Source organism: Hylobates moloch, unplaced genomic scaffold (assembly GCF_009828535.3).
Source record: "Hylobates moloch isolate HMO894 unplaced genomic scaffold, HMol_V3 SCAFFOLD_19, whole genome shotgun sequence".
NCBI lineage: Eukaryota > Metazoa > Chordata > Mammalia > Primates > Hylobatidae > Hylobates > Hylobates moloch.
This window is the reverse complement of record NW_026652294.1, coordinates 1822472-1841378: the sequence shown is the minus strand read 5'-3', so window position 1 is coordinate 1841378 and position 18907 is coordinate 1822472. Positions and strand designations below refer to the sequence as shown.

Here is an 18907-nt window from a genome sequence, read left to right as displayed (position 1 = left end):
GCCACACTGTGCTGTGTGGTGTGATGGTTTGAGGGTTTGTCCTCCCCAAAACCCAGGTTGAAACTGAATCCCCAATGTGGCTGTATGGAAAGGTGGGGACTTCGAGAGATAATTGGGGAGGGCAAGGTGGCTTATGCCTGTAATCCCAGGGAGGCTGAGGCAGGTGGATCACTTGAAGTCAGGAGTTTCAGACCAGCCTGGCCAACATGGTGAAACCCCATCTCTACTAAAAATACAGAAATTAGCCAGGCACGGTGGTGGGCACCTGTAATCCCAGCTACTTGGGAGGCTGAGGCAGGAGAATCACTTAACACCGGAGGCGGAGGTTGCAGTGAGCTGAGATTGTGCCACTGCACTTCAGCCTGGGCAACAGAGGAAGACTCTGTCTCCAAAAAAAAGGCGGGGGGGGGGGGGCGGTTATTGTGTCATGAGGGAATGAATTAATCCACTCATGGATTAATGGGTTAATGCGTTATCCTGGGAGTGGGAGTGGTGGCTTCATACGAAGAGGAAGAGAGACTTGAGCTGGCACATTAGCACGCTCAGCCCCCTCGCCATGTGATGCCCTGCACTGCCTCGCCTTAGGACTCTGAGAGTCCCCACCAGCAAGCAGGCCCTCACCGGGTGTAGCCCCTCAACCTTGATTTCCTAGCCTCCAGAACTGTAAGAAATAAATTACCTAGTCTCAGATATTGAGTTATAACAACAGAAAATGGACTAACACATATGGGGGCAGCAAATACCAAGAGAATCCCCTTACCAGTGTCTTCAGGGGCTTTGAGTTCACATCAAAAAGAGAAAGTGGGAGGGTGAGCATGCTGCTGTTTCTGCTACTCTCCATGGCACAGTCAAGGCAAATCAAGGAGTCCTTCATCTGGATCATATACAGGGCCTGCAGCCTCTCCACCTGCAAGAGGGAGAGCGGAGGGGTGAGATGGGAACACCACCATAAGCCAGGTCAGGCCAACTGCCAGAAGGTGGAGCCAAGAGACAGAAGCCCTTCACAAAGGTGCAAAATAATACCAGTAACAATACTATGAAACTGTGATAAGTGTTTTATGTGGATTAACTTTTTTTTTTTTTTTTGAGACGGAGTCTCGCTCTGTTACCCAGGCTGGAGAGCAGCGGTGCGATCCTCATGATCTCGGCTCACTGCAAGCTCCACTTCCCGGGTTCACGCCATTCTCCCGCCTCAGCCTCCTGAGTAGCTGGGACTACAGGCGCCCGCCACCACGCCCGGCTCATTTTTTTGTATTTTTTAGTAGAGACGGGGTTTCACCGTGTTAGCCAGGATGGTCTCAATCTCCTGACCTCGTGATCCAGCTGCCTCAGCCTCCCACAGTGCTGGGATTACAGGGGATTAACTCTTTTATTCCTCTATACACTACAGGAACAACAGCTGAATGAGTGAAATGAGCAGCATCTTAAGCTTCCGAGTGCTCTGGTTCTAGGTTCTTACCAAGTGCACATCAGTGATCTGGTCCTTAATCAGGTTCCAGAGTTTCAGGTACAGTTGGGCAGCATCATGTTGGACAAACACTGGCCACAGAGAAAAGGAACAGCCAATTAGTGAGGCCTTCAGAGTCGCTTCTCATGCCCTGGTACTTAGACACACATGAACACCCATCACTTTGTCTCTTCCTAGCCCTCCACCCCACTGCAAGGCTAAGTTGGCTCTACAGAAGAAGTGATCAATAAACGAACAGTAAGCTTGGTATTGATTTTTGAGAATGCCTCTTAAAACTTAAGCTCCAGTGCCAGGTGTAGTGGCTCATGCCTATAATCTTAACACTTCGGGAGGCCAAGGTGGGAGGATCGCTTGAACTCAGGAGTTTGAGACCAGCCTGGGCAACATAGCAAGACTCCGTCTCTATAAAAAATTTAAAAAATTAGTTGAGAGTAGTGGTGCACGCCTGTAGTCAGAGCTACTTGGGAGGCTGAAGCAGGAGGATCACTTGAGCCCAGGATGCTGAGGCTACAGTGAGCTGTGATGTCACCACTGCACTCAGCCTGGGGAATGAGATGTCCATAGGGACTTTGAAAAGCACTGATACATTCCTGAGGATCTAGAAGGCCAGGCGCATGCCCAAGTAAGACCTGAGAAGGCTCCGATCCCTCCCCTCTGGCTGACCACAAGACCACATGCAAGAAAGCAATGAAGGCGAATATAGAATCATGAACTGCCCAGTAACAATAAAACAGCAGCAACAACAAACCCTGCTGTGGGGATCTCTGATGTCCAGTGTTGCCACCTTACGTTATCTAAAATGTTCATTTTCCAACAAAAGAGACAAGACATACAATGAAACAGAAAAGTATGGCCACACACGGGAAAACAGCAATCAGTAGAACCTTTCACTGAGAAGCCCTAGATGTTGGCCTTACCAAACAAAGACTTTAGCTGTTATAATATGTTCAAAGAACTAAAGAAAACCGTGTCAAAAGAAGTAAAAGAAAGTATGAAAATGCAGCCTCACCAAATAAAAAGTATCAATAAAGAAAAAAACTATAAAAAAAGAACCAAGCAGAAATTCTTGAGTTGAGGAGAACAATAACTGAAATGAAAAATGTACTAGAGGAGGTCAATAGCAGATTAGAGCTGGCAGAAGAAAGAATCCATAAACCTGGAGCTAGGATGATTGAGGTTCTCCAGACTGAGGATGGAAGGAAAGCTGAACACAGCACCCATGCAGCCGAAAAGCTGATGAGCTGCTCACCGCGTGTAGAGTTCAACCAACTCTGATACAAAAAAAAATGTGATACAAAAGGTTTTATATACAAACGTGAATTTATTCTGAAGCCAGCTTGGGGGAAGGAGCAAGACACATCCTGCCTTTTAATGTGCCATTTCTCCTTTGGAGGAGAGAGGGGCATTTTCATAAGGTGTGTTGTCATAAGTAAGCAATGGCGGTTTTCTACTGGGCAGTTATCAAGTTCCCAGTAGCTGAGTTGGCACCTTTCCGGGCAGAAGTAAATTATAAAAGTGGCTGAGTGGACATGCTTTCTCCATGCTTTCCTAGTGGGTGACAGACAAACCCCTAGAGGGTGGAAGTTTCGAAGCCACCCCCTGGCAGGGAGAGTTCCCTGGTGGGTATGCTTTGGGCTGCAAATCTACTGCCAAGTGTCAGGAAAGATCAGCTGGAAGAACTTGCCCTGTTCTCAATCAAACCTCCATCAGCCTACCTCCACTTACAGATTCTTCCTTTTGCCCAGCAGGGAATGTCTGGAGAGGGGTAGGCGAAAGGTGATATTTGCATTTTTAAAGGGCTAACAGGAAGCAGGAAACACGGCTTCGGTGAGGGGTGAGGGATGGGAAGAGGAGAAGTGAAAAGAAAATAATAAGAAAACTAATGAAACTATCTCTTAGAAAATGGGAGTACTCAGTTACACCCAGATGGGTTCACTAGTGAACGATGGGTTCTACCAAACATTTATGGGAAAAATTATACCAATTCCCTACAACCTCTTCCAGAAGACAAAAGCAGGGAGAACACTTCCTAACTCATTCTCTGAGGCCAGCATTATCCTAACACCAAAACCAGACAGACATTATAAGAAAAAAAACTAAAAACCAGTATCTCCCGTGAACATAAATGCAAAATTCCTCAACAAAATATTAGTGAATCAAATTCAACTACGTATAAAAAGAATCACAGAGGGTGACATAAGCGAGATGGTAGAGGAGGAGGCTCCTGGTGCTCCCTTCTCCCATGGACGCACGGTAAAACTCTCATCTACACACAGATCAACTCCCTCTGAAAGAAACCCAGAAACTAGCTGAGAGAGGCCTGCACAGGGGGCAATGGGGAGAACACCCACATCACAATGGGTTGGAAAAGCCGAGACACACTCCACCACAAGCCCCACCCTAGACACAGTACCTTACTGCGAGGAAGGAATCGCTACTCCCAGCTTTCTCCTGGAGAGGGGAGGGTTTGGACCACACACAGGCAGCCCCAGCTTTTGCAGTTCCCACTCAAGGGCTTGGCTGCTAGGTCACCTAGCTCTGGGAGCAGACATGGGTCAGCAGTTATGAATCCTCTGCGACCACAGAGGGCAAAGAGGCAGTTTTAAATGGGCACGTGAGCACTTCCAGCAGCTGTGCTCCTGTGCTCAGCACAGAGCAAACAGGCAGAAATGCCAGGCTCCCAGTTTCTCCCTGGTAGGATATGTCTGTGGGCTCTCCTAGCTGTTGCCCGAGGGATGGGCTTCTATTAATAACTGGCCTGCACCTGGAGCCAATGAGGCAGGTAAACAATAGATTTCCAGGAGTCTGGACAGGCCTGTGGGCAAGTCCCATGCCTTCTCCCACCCCCTGCTCTACGATAAAGTCAGGTCTCTAACTTCACACACTGAGTACACACCATTTACCCCTCTCAAATGAAGGTCTAGCTCCTCAATCACCGAGCTTTGGGAGCTGACAAGGCTCTGTATTTGTGAGTCCCACAGGGGCACGAGACCAAAGAACATCCTCCCAGGCCCAGTGCAGCGTGAACAGGCAAAAAGGCCCGGCTCCCACTTTCTCCCTAGAAGGAGTTTGTCTGCACAGTGCAGCTGCTGCCCTGGGGTTTCCATGCATCTGGGAGCTGACAGAGCAGGAACCAGTGCTCCTCTGAGACCCTCAACAGGCAGGTGAGCACTTCCACGGCTGCTCCCACTGGTTTGCTCCACAGATGGCATCAAGCTTCCAACTAACCTGTCGGTCTCTAAGCAGAGAGGAGCCAGCATTCGCTAGGCCCCTGGGGGTGACAAAGAGTAAAACAATGCATGAAGGAGTGTGCAGTTTAAACACAAGTGCAGGCACTTGCCACAGATCCTCTGTCCAGCATTTTGCAGAGCAACTGGCAGATAAACTCATGCTCCCAGCTCTTCCCTGAGGATAGAATAAACTAGAACACACATTCAATGCCCCAACGTCTCCAGCTGCACCTCGAGGGGCTGGTTTCTATCTCCCCTGTCTGGGGCACTGACAGGACTTGACACATTCTAATCTCCTGAGGGCCGCTAAGAACACAGATGACAGTTTGGACAACACAAAGGGTCAAGAGGTGCTCCGAGTGTCTGGCAGGGCTAATTGGTAAGTTCGTCTCTTATACAAGGCCAGTGGGACAAGACTGGGAGAGGTATTTTTCTTTTTCCTTTTTTTTTTTTTTTTTTTTTTTTTTTTTTTTTTTTGAGACGGATTCTCGCTCTATGGCCCAGGCTGGAGTGCAGTGGCGCGATCTCAGCTCACTGCAAGATCCGCCTCCCAGGTTCACGCCATTCTCCTTCCTCAGCCTCCCGAGTAGCTGGGACTACAGGCACCCGCCACCACACCCGGCTAATTTTTTGTATTTTTAGTAGAGATGGGGTTTCACCGTGTTAGCCAGGATGGTCTCCATCTCCTGAACTCGTGATCCACCTGCCTCGGCCTCCCAAAGTGCTGGGATTACAGGCATGAGCCACTACGCCCAGCCTGGGAGAGGTATTTTTCTTAATTAAAGTACAGAAAATAATAGAGAATCAAGAACAATGAAGAAACAAGAGAAATATGTTTCAAGCAAAAGAACAAGATAAATCTCCAGAAAATGCCCCCAGTGAAATGAAGATAAGTGACTTACCTTACAGACAATTCAAAATAATGATCATGAAGATGCTTACCATGTCTAGGACAGCAGTGCATGAACAAAGTAAGAATTTCAGCAAAGAGACAGAAAAAAGTTCAAAAGAAATAATAGAGCTGAAGAATACAATAACTGAAATAAGAGCTCAAAAGAGAAGCTCAACAGACTAAATCAAGCAGAAGAAAGGATTAGCAAACTAGAAGATAGGTCACTGGAAATCATTCAGAGGAGCAAAAAGGAAAAAGAATGAAAAAGAGTGAAGATACCTTAAGAGAGTTAGGGGACATCAAGCAGACCAAAACAGGCATTATCAGAGTCCCAGAAGGAGAGTGAGAAGAGACAGAAAGCTGATCCAAAGAAATAACAGTCACGAGTTGCAGATCAACATTTCAGTCAATGGCAGACCACATTAGCACAGTGGCCATAGCATGCAGCCTAGCTGTGTAGTAGGCTGTCCCATCTAAGTTTGTGTAAGTCCACTCCATGATGTCCACACAATGACAAATTCACCTTCTGATGCATTTTCAGGACCTATCTCTGTTGGTAAGCAACACATACCTATAATGACTGAAAACTTCCCAACCCAGGGAAGGAAATAGAAATCCACATCCAGGAAGCCCAAAGTACACCAATAAGACTGATCTAAAGCAACTCACATCAAGACACATTGTAATCAATTTCAAAAGTTAAAGACAAAGAATTCTGAAAGCAGCAAGAGAAAAGCAATGTATTATACACAAGGGAAAACCCGTAAGTGTGGGATTTCTTTTGGGGGTGATGAAAATGTTATGAAATTAGATTGTGATGATGGAGGCACAACTCTGTGAATACACTACAAACCTTTGAATTGTATGTTTTTAAACGGATGAATTTTACAGCATGTGATGCACATCTCAATATAGCTATAAAAAAAAACACCTAACCTATTTGTGAATTATTTTGTAGAAGGTTTTCTCTTTTTTATTCCTTTATTCTGTTTTCCTGCAGTTCCCTGTGGTGGAATAAGCTTGGAGGAGATGCCTTCACTTACTCTACTGAGAGGCAGAAAAAGGGTAGATATGGAAGTAAAATGTCCATAAATAATATCAATTCTGCACCTCCAAAGATGTGTGCCTCTTACACAAATGTCTCTGTAATCTGAGGGGTCCAGGCTACCTAACTTGCTTCTTGTTGCTTCACTGCCCATTAGTTCCTCTCTTCACTCTCTCTCTAAGCTTCCCACCCCCTTTGGATCAGCAGCCAGGAGCCCAGTAGGAGGGTATCTTACAGGGCACGTTGTACTTCTGCAGGCAGTAGGCCAGCTCCAGGGGCCGCACTGCTTTCTGCCGGCTGTCCTGCATCTTCTCCAGCAGCAGAAGCATCTGGAAAGGGACGCTTCTCCTCTGCTCATTAGCTCCCCTGGGCACCGTGATCCTGCCACACAAGAACAGCCAGAAACCTCCTCACATGTAGTTCTCAAAGCTAGGTGCACACCGGAATCACTTGGGAGAAAATTTAAATCTTCATATCCAGGCCACTCCCATACAAATTAAACCAGAATTCTGGGTCAGGGGGTGGGGGTGGGGGCGGGGAGTTATCAGAATTTTTCAGTTGCTCAGATTATTTCAATGTGTGGTCAAGGTTGAGAAGCACCATGTGAGTGAATCTGCTCTACAGGGGACCCTCTAGAGAGGGGGATCAGCACGACTGCTGCCTTGGCCCCTCTGCACCCTGCCCAGCACTAATGCTAGAGCAGACGGCAGATGCACGAGGTCCTGGCTCCACATCTCGGGCAAGCAGCAAAATGTCCAGCCTAAAGCTCTCCAGACTGCAGAGGCATATGCTGGGTTAGGTCCTGGGAAGAAAGGCAACATGAAAGGCTGTCCGTGTGGTCTGGCAATGATTCATTTAATGAAAAAGGAGAGAGCACAGGGCAGGAAAGGAGTGAGAGAGAGAGACAGAGGGAGAGAGTGCATTGTGTGAGTGTTGGTGGAAGGAGGGGTGTGGACTCCCACTGACTTATTCCTCCGACTTTGGTCTAGTCCCAACTCTGTCTTTTAACCTAGTTGCTGTCAATCCTGGCTGCATTTAAAATCACCCAAAGAGGGCTTTTAAAAAGTACCAATACCTGGCCGGGCACAGTGGCTCACGCCTGTAATCCCAGAACTTTGGGAAGCTGAGGCGGGCAGATCATCGGAGGTCAGGAGATCGAGACCAGCCTGGCCAACATGGTGAAAACTCGTATCTACTAAAAATACAAAAATTAGCCAGGTGTGGTGGCGGGCACCTGTAATCCTAGCTACTCGAGAGGCTGAGGCAGGAGAATCCCATGAACCCAGGAGGCGGAGGTTCCAGTGAGCCGAGGTTGCACCATCACACTCCAGCCTGGGGACAGAGCGAGGCTTCATCTCAAAAAAAAAAAAAAAAAAAAGGTACCAATACCTGAGCCGCACCCCAGACCAACCTAAGAAGTTTTAGAAATAATGTGCAGGCCAGAATATGCAGAAGCCGATCCTTCCTCTGCCAGCTTTTGAGAGAAGATCTCAAAAAGTCCAAGTCACTGTGAATAACGGAATATATTAAAAATGAAATAATACAGGCCGGGTGCGGTGGCTCACGCCTGTAATCCCAGCACTTTGGGAGGCTGAGGTGGGCGGATCACGAGGTCAGGAGATCGAGATCATCCTGGCTAACACGGCGAAACCCCGTCTCTATTAAAAATACAAAAAAAAATTAGCCAGGTGAGGTGGCGGGCTAGTCCCAGCTACTCAGGAGGCTGAAGAAGGAGAATCGCTTGAACCCGGAAGGCAGAGCTTGCAGTGAGCCAAGATTGCGCCACTGCACTCCAGCCTGGGCAACAGGGCGAGACTCCATCTCAAAAAAAAAAAAGAAAAAGAAATAATACAAACATTTATCAGCCTGAAGAACAGTCTTACCTCTTCAATATCCTGGTGAAGTCCACATTCATTACAAACACCTGAATCAAGGAGTTAAGGCAGCAGGTCTGTCCAATGTTGTGTAAACCAACCAGGCCTATAATGGGAAGAGAAAAAAATGCTGAGGGCAAGGCCTAGGTAAAGAAGTTGACAAGGCTGGGCATGGTGGCTCACGCCTGTAATTCCAGTGCTTTGGGAGGCCGAGGTGGGCGGATCACCTGAGGTCGGCAGTTCGAGACCAGCCTGGCCAACATGGTAAAACCGTGTCTCTACAAAAAAAATCCAAAAATCAGTCAGGTACGGTGGCTCAGGCCTGTAATCCCAGCACTTTGGGAGGCCGAGGCAGGCAGATCACGAGGTCAGGAGATCGAGACCATCCTGGCTAACATGGTGAAACCCTGTCTCTACTAAAAATGCAAAAAAAATCAGCCAGGCCTGGTGGCGGGCACCTGTAGTCCCAGCTACTCGGAAGGCTGAGGGAGGAGAATGATGTGAACCTGGGAGGCGGAGCTTGCAGTGAGCCGAGAACGCGCCACTGCACTCCAGCCTGGGTGACAGAGCAAGCCTCTGTCTCAAAAAAAAAAAAAAAAAAAAAAAAAATCCCAAAATCAGCCAGGCGTCATGACAGGTGCCTGTAATCCCAGCTCCTTGGGAGGCTGAGACAGGAGAATTGCTTGAACCCAGGAGATGGAGGTTGCAGTGAGCCAAGATTGCGCCACTGCACTCCAGCACCTGGGCAACAAGAGTGGAATTCTGTCTCAAAAAAAAAAAAAAAAAGAAGTTGACAAAAATCTAATGTTTTTCTTAAAGCTACTAAGGACATGAAGTCCTGTAAAGTCTCTCAAGTACAAAGTGTTCACTCAGCTTGCAAACAAATCAGAGAGAAGATATCAAACATGAACCTTTAAAAAGCTCTGTCACAAGAAGGGCCAAGCACAGTGGCTCACACCTGTAATCCCAGCACTTTGAGAGGCCGAGGCAGGAAGACCACTTGAGGTCAGGAGTTCGATACCAGCCTGGCCTACATGGTGAAACCTCATATTTACTAAAAATGCGAAAATTAGCCAGGTGTGGTGGTGCATGCCTGTAATCCCAGCTACTCGGGAGGCTGAGGAGGGAGAACTGCTTGAACCTGGCAGGCAGAGGTTGCAGTGAGCCAAGATCGTGCCACTGCACTCCAGCCTAGGCGACACAGCAAAACTCCAACTCACAAAAAAAAAAAAAAAAGAGTTTGATAACAAGAAAAGTTTTAATATAGTCCATTAGGAAAAGTGAGATGTCACCAAAAGTATCTATTACTCACTGCCAAATGAGTAGTATGAGCAATTGTTGGGAGAGAAAAAGAAACATTAGAGAAAGCGTAACTGAGAATATGGCTTCCTCTCATTCAAATCGTTCTCCACGGAGCTAAGTCCAAATGTGCATCTGTGGGGCTCAGGGATAAGAGGGACTCCCCAGTTTGTCTATGTCAGACTCCAGTGGAGAGGTCTCTGCCTAGTCCCCACTATAGGGAGGCAGGAAATAAATCAGACCGTTACTTTGGGGAAGATTCGCCTAATCCAGTGTCACCCTGAGAGGCTGAAAGGCAGAAGGAACTTAGAAGAATACGAGAAAAACAAAAGGTAACGTTTGTCTGACCCCTAGCAACCAACCTCCTCTTTTCCAACCCAACCTCAGGCTCAGCAGACCCCACAAGGTAAGCAATTTAAGAGGGAGGAAGTACCACTAATCTCAGGATTCTTGGGGAGAGGGCTTTGGCTTATGAGATAGGACAGTAAGAAAGTAACAATCTGGGGTCGCAGGTGAGCACAGATTTCTGCTCCCAGACTATCAGGAGCACATTGCTTCCAGACAGACCCGTAAAAAGGTAGCAGTAAAGATGGGAACTAATGCTAAGTGCCTCTTAGACGCCCAGCACTGGCTTAAAGCAGTTTCCACAGATGACCCCATTTAATCCTCCCAACAACCCTATGTGCTTGGTACTATTATTACCCCCATTTTTTTGTTTGTTTTTTTGTTTGAGACAGAGTCTCACTCTGTCACCCAGGCTGGAGTGCAGTGGAACCTCTGCCGCCCAGGTTCAAGCAATTGTCCTGCCTCAGCCTCTTAAGTAGCTGGGATTACAGGCACCTGCCACTGCACCCGGCTAATTTTTGTATTTTTAGTAGAGACGGGGTTTCACCATTTTGGCCAGGGTGGTCTTACACTCCTGACCTCATGATTCACTTGCCTCGGCCTCCCAAAACTGCTGGGATTACAGGTGTGAGCCACTGTGCCCGACCTTGTTTTTGTTTTTTTTACAGATAGGGTTTCACTATGGCCCAGGCTGTATCCCCATCTAAAAGATGCAGAAACTCAGGCACAGGAAACCAGGAGCCATCAAACACAAAGCTCTGCTGCTTCGGAGCGGACGGGGTGAGCCGAACATTTACATGCAGTCAAGAAGAGGAAAATGGGAGGTGTCTAATGACCATGAGGGTAGTCCCAGGCCCTGGGACGCTCTCTGGGCTGCTCTGTCTTCATGTTGCTGTCTTCTTCCTTCTTTTCTTCAAGATCTGCCGGGGACTGCGGAGACGCAGCCAGGATGGACTGCCAGGTTTGTCTCAGGAGCCCAAACACCTTGCTCATTCGTGATCACTCCAGAACCCCCAGGCCACAGCTGCCTGGCCCGCGTTCAGGACAGCACGACTTCACTTCCAGGAAGAGCTTATGTGAGCCAGGCACGATGGAATCTCTGTGAAAATACAATGCGGGTAGGTAGGGATTAGAGAAGGAGGAATGTGTATTCATTGTAATCCGTTCTGATGCCAAAGAGCAGGTCTCAGAGGGAGATAAATGTTTGCGGAGACTGACTCATAGAGCTCTAGGCTGGAAATGACAGCTAGGCTACACATCCCCTACCCTGCGTCCCAGGCGTTTCCATTCATCCTCAGAGCGGACTGCCAAATCCTAACCGGGAGCGCCCTCTTGGGAAAAGACAGGGAAGCGCGCATAGGACTTTGCTTTACAACCCAGGACCAGGCCCACATCAGTAAAAGCCAGCACTAAGCAGGAACCCTCAGCCCCTGATGCCAGGCTGGCACACAGGGGAAGCCTCTCAACCCGCCCAACACCCAAGGGGACCTGCGGCCCTGGCAGGACAGCCTCGTGTTCTGGCCCGCATCACTGCCGGCCGGCTGCAGCAGTCAGATAAACCTTAGCTACAGGCAGGCTGTAGCACCCGCAGGCCTTAGGCACATCCTGGTGCTGGGCTGGTCTCCTGGCATGGATTCTGGGTGTGACCCAATATTGTGTCAGCCTCAGTGGCCATAGGGGTACCCGTGTACCCTCCCCCAATCCAGCACAGCCGTGTGAAGAGAGACACTGTTTGCTTGGGGGAAAAAGAGGTAAGTGGAGGACTTTGCCTTGGAACCCAGTGTGTCCGGAATTGGCGGGTTCTTAGTCTCACTGACTTCAAGAATGACGCCGCGGACCCTCGCGGTGAGTGTTACAGTTCTTAAAGGCGGCGTGTTCGGAGTTTGTTCCTTCTGATGTTCGGATGTGTTTGGAGTTTCTTCCTTCTGGTGGGTTCGCGGTCTCACTGGCTTAGCAGCGAAGCTGCGGACCTTCGCGGTGAGTGTTACAGCTCTTAAGGCGGCGCATCTGGAGTTGTCCGTTCCTGCCCGGTGGGTTCGTGGTCTGGCTGGCTTCAGGAGTGAAGCTGCAAACCTTTGCGGTGAGTGTTACAGCTCATAAAGACAGGGTGGACCCAAAGAGTGAGCAGTAGCAAGATTTATTGCAAAGAATGAAAGAACAAAGCTTCCACACTATAGAAGGAGACCTGAGCCGGTTGCCACCGCTGCCTCGTGTAGCCTGCTTTTATTTTCTTATCCGGCCCCACCCACATCCTGCTGATTGGTCCATTTTACAGAGAGCCAATTGGTCTGTTTTACAGAGAGCTAATTGGTCCGTTTTGACAGGGTGCTGATGGGTGCGTTTACAATCCCTGAGCTAGACACAAAACTTCTCCACGTCCCCACTAGATTAGCTAGATACAGAGTGTGAACACAAAGGTTCTCCAAGTCCCCACCAGAGTAGCTAGATACAGAGGGTCTGCTGGTGCATTGACAAACCCTGAGCTAGACACAGGGTGCTGACTGGTGTGTTTACAAACCTTGAGCTAGATACAGACTGCCGATTGGTGTATTTACAATCCCTTAGCTAGACATAAAGGTTCTCGAAGTCCCCACCAGAGTAGCTAGATACAGAGTGTTGATTGGTGCATTCACAAACCCTGAGCTAGACACAGGGTGCTGAATGGTGTGTTTACAAACCTTGAGCTAGATACAGAGTACCAATTGGTGTATTTACAATCCCTTAGCTAGACATAAAGATTCTCCAAGTCCCCACCAGACTCAAGAGCCCAGCTGGCTTCACCCAGTGGATCCCGCGCAGGGGCTGCAGGTGGAGCTGCCTGCCAGTCCCGGGCGGTGGTTAATGGGACTGGGCGCCGTGGAGCAGGGGGCGGCGCTAGTCAGGGAGGCGCTAGTCCGGGAGGCTTGGGCCGCGCAGGAGCCCACGGAGGGGGTGGGAGGCTCAGGCATGGCGGGCTACAGGTCCGGAGCCCTGCCCTGCGAGGAGGCAGCTAAGGCCCGGCAAGAAATCGAGCACAGCAGCTGCTGGCCCAGGTGCTAAGCCCCTCACTGCCCGGGGCTTGCAGGCCCGGCCAGCCGGCCGCTCCGAGTGCCGGGCCCGCCGAGCCCACGCCCACCCGGAACTCACGCTGGCCCACAAGCGCTGCGTGCAGCCCCGGTTCCCGCCCCCGCCTCTCCCTCCACACCTCCCGGCAAGCCGGCCAGCCCAGGAAGGGGCTCCCACAGTGCAGCGGCAGGCCGAAGGGCTCGTCAAGTGCAGCCAGAGTGGGCGCCAAGGCCGAGGAGGCGCCGAGAGCGAGTGAGGGCTGTGAGGGCTGCCAGCAGGCTGTCACCTGTCACCAGGACTAGGCTCACTACAGTAAAACCCAGTACTGGGCAGAGCCTCATCACCCTGATACTAGACCAGTACCCACAGGCAGATCTCACCCCACCCTAGTGCCAGATGAGAATCCACAGCCCCAGTAACAGGGACTGGGGATCTGGCCCACATCACCACCTGACAACTACAGTGGCCCTGGGCCCTGAATAACCTCAGCAGCAGCAGGCACGCCATCACAGCTGTGGGTCCTGGGCGTGCCCCAGTGCTGTGCCAGTCTCGGCAGCCATGGCCTTCAGGCGTAACCCAGGGCTGTGTCAGCCTCAGTGGCCAAAGAATTCCAACCACAGTGATCCTGGGCTTAGAGCACCCCCTAGCACTACAACAGCTGAAGCAGTCATGGGCTTAGGGTCCTGGCCAATCAGCCTCTCCTTAATTTCGTATGGGTTTCCTGATGAAAGACGAGCCCAAACAGAGCCAGGCAATGAAGACTGGCTTAGGTACCTATGTCAATGCACAGACATTGACACACAGCCACAAGGATCAAGATCAATCAGAGAAACATGACATCACCAAATGAACAAATTAAGTGACTAACCCTAAAGATATAGAGATGAGGCCTGGCATGGTGGCTCAGGCCTGTAATCCCAGCAGTTTGGGAGGCTGAGGTGGGAGGATCACTTGAGCCCAGGAGTTCAAGACCAGCCCGGGTAACATACAAAAAAATACCCAAAAAACTCTACAAAAAAATACCAAAAAAATTTAGATGGGCATAGTGGTGCATGCCTGTGGCCCCAAATACTGAGAAGGGTGAAGGAGGAGGATCACTTGAGGCCAGGAGTTTGAGGCTGCAGTGAACTATGATTGTGCCACTGCACTCCAGCCTGGGCAACAAATGAGACCTTGTATCTAAATAAATAAATAAGATGAAATAAAATAATAATAATGGGTAACATCTAAGCACTATTTCTTATAAAAGGTGAAAGCCTCTTATATGTACTGTCTTATTTATCCTTACACAGCCATGTGAATTAATTACTGTTTTATTTCCATTTGACAGATGAGAAAACTGAGATACAAAGAAGTAAGTGCCTTTCGCATTGGCAAGTGATGGGCCAGATGTAGACAAGCTGGACGGGGTTTAAGTCCAGCTAACATGCTGCTCAGAGTGAGGAATAAACTGAACCAAATCATTGGTGGGAATGTAAACTAGTAGAGCCATTATGGAAAACAGTATGGAGATTCCTTAAAAACCGAAAATAGATATACCACATGATCTAGTAATGCCACTGCTGAATATATATCCAAAAGAAAGGGAATTAGTATGTTGAAGAGATATCTGCACTCTCATGTTTATTGCAGCACTACTCATAATACCCGAGATACGGAATCAACCTAAGTGTCTATCAAAAGAGGAATGGATAAAGAACATATGGACTATATACACACAATGGGATGTTATTCTGCCATTATAAGAGAATGAAATCCTGTAATTCCCATCAACACGGATGAGCCTGGAGTACATTACGTTAAGTGGAATAACCTAGGCACAGAAAGATAAATACCACATGTTCACACTCACATGTGAAAACTCAAAAAGCGTATCTCCTAGAAATAGAGAATAGAAAGCCAGGCATGGCAGCTCACACCTGCAATCCCAGCATTTTGGTTGGCTGAGGCAAGAGGATAGCTTGAAGCCAGGAGTTCAAGACCAGTCTAGGCAACATAGCAAGACCCTGTTTCTAAAAATAAAAATAAAATTAGGCTGGCATGCATGGTGGCATGTACCTGTAGTCCCAGCTACTTGGGAGACTGAGGCAGGAGAATCAGTTGAGCTCAGGAGTTTGAGGCCACAGTGAGTTATGATCGTGCCACGGCACTCCAGCCTGGGCAACAGGGCAAGACCCTGTCTCCTTCTTTTTTTTTTTTTTTTTTTGAGACAGAATTTCACTCTTTTTATCCAGGCTGGAGTGCAGTGGTACAATCTCAGCTCACTGCAACCTCCGCCTCCCAGGTTCAAGCAATTCCCCTGCCTTAGTGTCCCAAATAGCTGGAACTACAGGCATGTGCCACCACCCATGGCTAATTTTTGTATTTTTAGTAGAGACGGGGTTTCACCATGTTGGCCAGGCTGGTCTTGAACTCCTGACCTCAGGTGATCCACCCATCTCGGCCTCCCAAAGTGCTGGGATTACAGGCGTGAGCCACCGCGCCCAGCCTGGAATATATTCTTAAATTCATGTTGAATGGCTAGGATAACAACAACCTCTTTTTCGTAGTAAATACTGACTTTCAGTAGTTATAAACAGTTGTTCCTCTTACAAGGCCCAGCCTAGGAGGCCTCAGCTGAAATGATGACAGCAGACAATTCCATCAGCAAGAAAGAGGATTTTGAGCTCATTGAGGGAAAGCTGATGAAAGAGCAGAGAGGTTCCAGGCTGCATTTTCCCGGGTGTTGTCCTCTACTCTGCCAAGAGCTCCTGGATACTTCAGTAGGATATAGCAGTAAAACCTCATGGAGCAGATCATTTGGGCAGGCTCGGTCCCAAAGGGAAACAGAAAATACAGCAGCCTTTCAGGGCAGATCACACTGGGGAGACAGGGAGATGGGGCAGCAAGGAAATGAAACTGAAGCTTAAAAGATCTAAGGAGGATGGGGAGGGCAAGGCGAGCAGAGAGACCGCAGCTGAAGTTAGCAGGGGCAATAAGCATCCACCAGAGAAAACAGTGTGGGCAGATTCCAAGGAAGGGGATTTTCAAACTTAACCCCCGACTCAAAAAAAGACCCCCAGGCCAGGCGCAGTGGCTCACTCCTGTAATCCCAGCACTTTGGGAGGCCAAGGTGGGCAGATCACGAGGTCAGGAGTTTGAGAGCAGCCTGGCCAACATGGCAAAAACCCCATCTCTACTAAAAATACAAAAATTAGCTGGGCATGGTGTCAGGTGCCTGTAATCCCAGCTACTTGGGAGGCTGAGGCAGGAGAATCGCTTGAACCCGGGAGGCAGAGGTTGCAGTGAGCCGAGATAGTGCCACTGCACTCCAGCCTGGGCAATAAGAGGAAGACTCCGTCTCAAACAAAACAAAACAAAAAACCCAAATACTAAACTAACTTAGCTCCCACCCTACCTGAATTTTTTTTTTTCTGGTTCACGTTCTCTCATGATCTTCCCGAAATGTTATCCTTAAGCTTCAGGGAGACGTGAGCAATGGAAGGAACTGGCCCAGGCCCACCACTGAAGTAGCCCCAGGACCAATCGGGGTCCTCAGAGAAGCCCCAGAAGAGCCAGGAACGTGCTGCAGAAAACCTGGGGAGGGTGGGGCCTCCACCCAATACTCCACTCACAACTGGACTCTCTGCCAGGAAAGCCAACTCCAACATTTAGATGCCCTAAAGGAACAAAATTAACCTGCCAGGAACATGATTCAAGCAGCCTAGGTGTCTTCCGACCCACCCCATCATGGCAATCACAATTGTAGACCGCAGTCTCGATGATGTGTTCACATTATTTTGCATTTCTTTTTTCTTTCTTTTTTTTTTTCTTTTTCTTTTTTTGAGACAGAGTCTCCCTCTGTTGCCCAGGCTGGAGTGCAGTGGCCCGATCTTGGCTCACTGCAAGCTCCGCCTCCCAGGTTCACGCCATTGTCCTGCCTCAGCCTCCCGAGTAGCTGGGACTACAGGCGCCCACCACCAAGCCCAGCTAATATTTTTTATTTTTAGTAGACGGGTTTGCACCGTGTTAGCCAGGATGGTCTTGATCTCCTGACCTCGTGATCCGCCCGCCTCGGCCTCCCAAAGTGCTGGGATTACAGGCGGGAGCCACCGCGCCCGGCCTATTTTGCATTTCTTGAGTAATCGTAATATGCGGGTTAGAACACACGGATTACAACACTTTGGATGAAAAACTACATAATAGGGAAATTTTGGGACTACTCTCTCAGAAAAAAACAGCTCATGTGGAAGACCTAGGACTTACCTTCTTTGAAACCATGTTTATGTTAAGCATTTTCCCCTTTGTAAGCTCATCATTGTGTAAAAGTGTCAGAACCGTGCAACACATTTTTTAACAGTCCAAAAGCAAGTTCTTTGATAAATCAAGATGAAGCCGTGCACCTGTGTTACTCTCCCTCCCGTTTTGTTCCTGCGAACACATCAGTAACCTGCATTCACTCTCCATCCAACTCTGTGCAATACCAGAAAGAAACTTCAGATGAAATACTTTTGAGTATTTGCCTTGTTGTCTGGAACAACTTTAAAGTAAAAATTATACCTAAATAAGTACAAATTAAAGCTTCTGCTTTAATTTTCAAACACTTTGAACCCAAATTTTCAGGGGTCTCAAAATGGAGTTTTGTGTTTAAAAGTCTAAATTTAGCTTTCTTCCAAGGAAAAGGGGGGGAAGAAGAGAGGTTAAGACTAAAATACTCTGATTTGCAGAGTTTGACAACATCCTTCCAGTTTCTCAATATGAATGCCCACTGACCCAGCCATTCCACTTCTAGGAATTTTCCACTGATATATTTGTATGAATGTGTACATAAAATGATATTCATTGCCGTATCTGTGCCAGTAAAAACTGGAAACAAACTAAATCTCCATGCATTGTTTAAACAATGTACTTCCCCTACTATGTATCAGGTTTTTTTGTTTGTTTGTTTGAGACAGTTTCGCTCTGTCGCCCAGGCTGGAGTGCAATGGTGCGATCTCGGCTCACCGCAACCTCCGCTCACGGGTTCAAGCGATTCTACTGCCTCAGCCTCCCGAGTAGCTGGGATTACAGGCATGCGCCACCACGCCCGGCTAATTTTGTATTTTTAGTAGAGACAGGGTTTCTCCATGTCGGTCTGGAACTCCTGACCTCAGGTGATCCGCCCTCCTCGATCTCCCAAAGTGCTGGGATTACAGGCGTGAGCCACCATGCCAGGCCGAATCAGTTTTTTGTTTTATTTTTAATGCTATTAACATATCTATATGTCCTGCCATGAAAAGATGTCCAAAATATACTCAGTGGACAAAGCAAGTTCGAAACGATTTTAAAGACTTGTACATGGAAATATTTCTGATAAGGTACAAACAAAAATGATACTGAGTGGAAGATTGAGAGACACATTTGTCTGCATTGTTTGAATTTTTTTTACAAGCTTACAACACTTCTGCAATTTCCTTTTTTGTTTTAATTAAACACAAAGTCATGTCAAAAGTCCAAATAACTCTATTAGCTTAGAAAAAAATTCATTGGCCCAATATATGCACGTAGTAAATACAGATCACTATCATAATTTGCAGAGCACAATTATTACTTAATTCCTTAATTATCTGACTGGCATAGGAGCAGAGTTGGATGTCTGTGCTAGAAAGAAAACTTCCAAAATGAGCCCCAAACTTGCCTCAAGCGCCACGCAAGCGTCCAGCCTCCGCTGCTGACTTCCACGCTGGGACT

At 48.2% G+C, this 18907-nt stretch overlaps 1 protein-coding gene across 1 annotated transcript in view; it reads right to left on the bottom strand.

Moving 5' to 3' along the window:
- Window positions 1–18907, bottom strand: part of USP18 (ubiquitin specific peptidase 18) — a 27404-nt gene extending 8497 nt beyond the window's left edge. Inside the window, exons 1-6 of the mRNA XM_032139680.2 lie at window positions 18855–18907; window positions 10990–11252; window positions 8519–8615; window positions 6871–7016; window positions 1460–1539; window positions 761–907 (exon numbers count right to left, since the gene is read on the bottom strand). Of these exons, the coding sequence (XP_031995571.1) occupies window positions 761–907; window positions 1460–1539; window positions 6871–7016; window positions 8519–8615; window positions 10990–11146 (627 nt within the window). The 5' untranslated portion in view covers window positions 11147–11252; window positions 18855–18907. The remainder of the gene's footprint in view (window positions 1–760; window positions 908–1459; window positions 1540–6870; window positions 7017–8518; window positions 8616–10989; window positions 11253–18854) is intronic.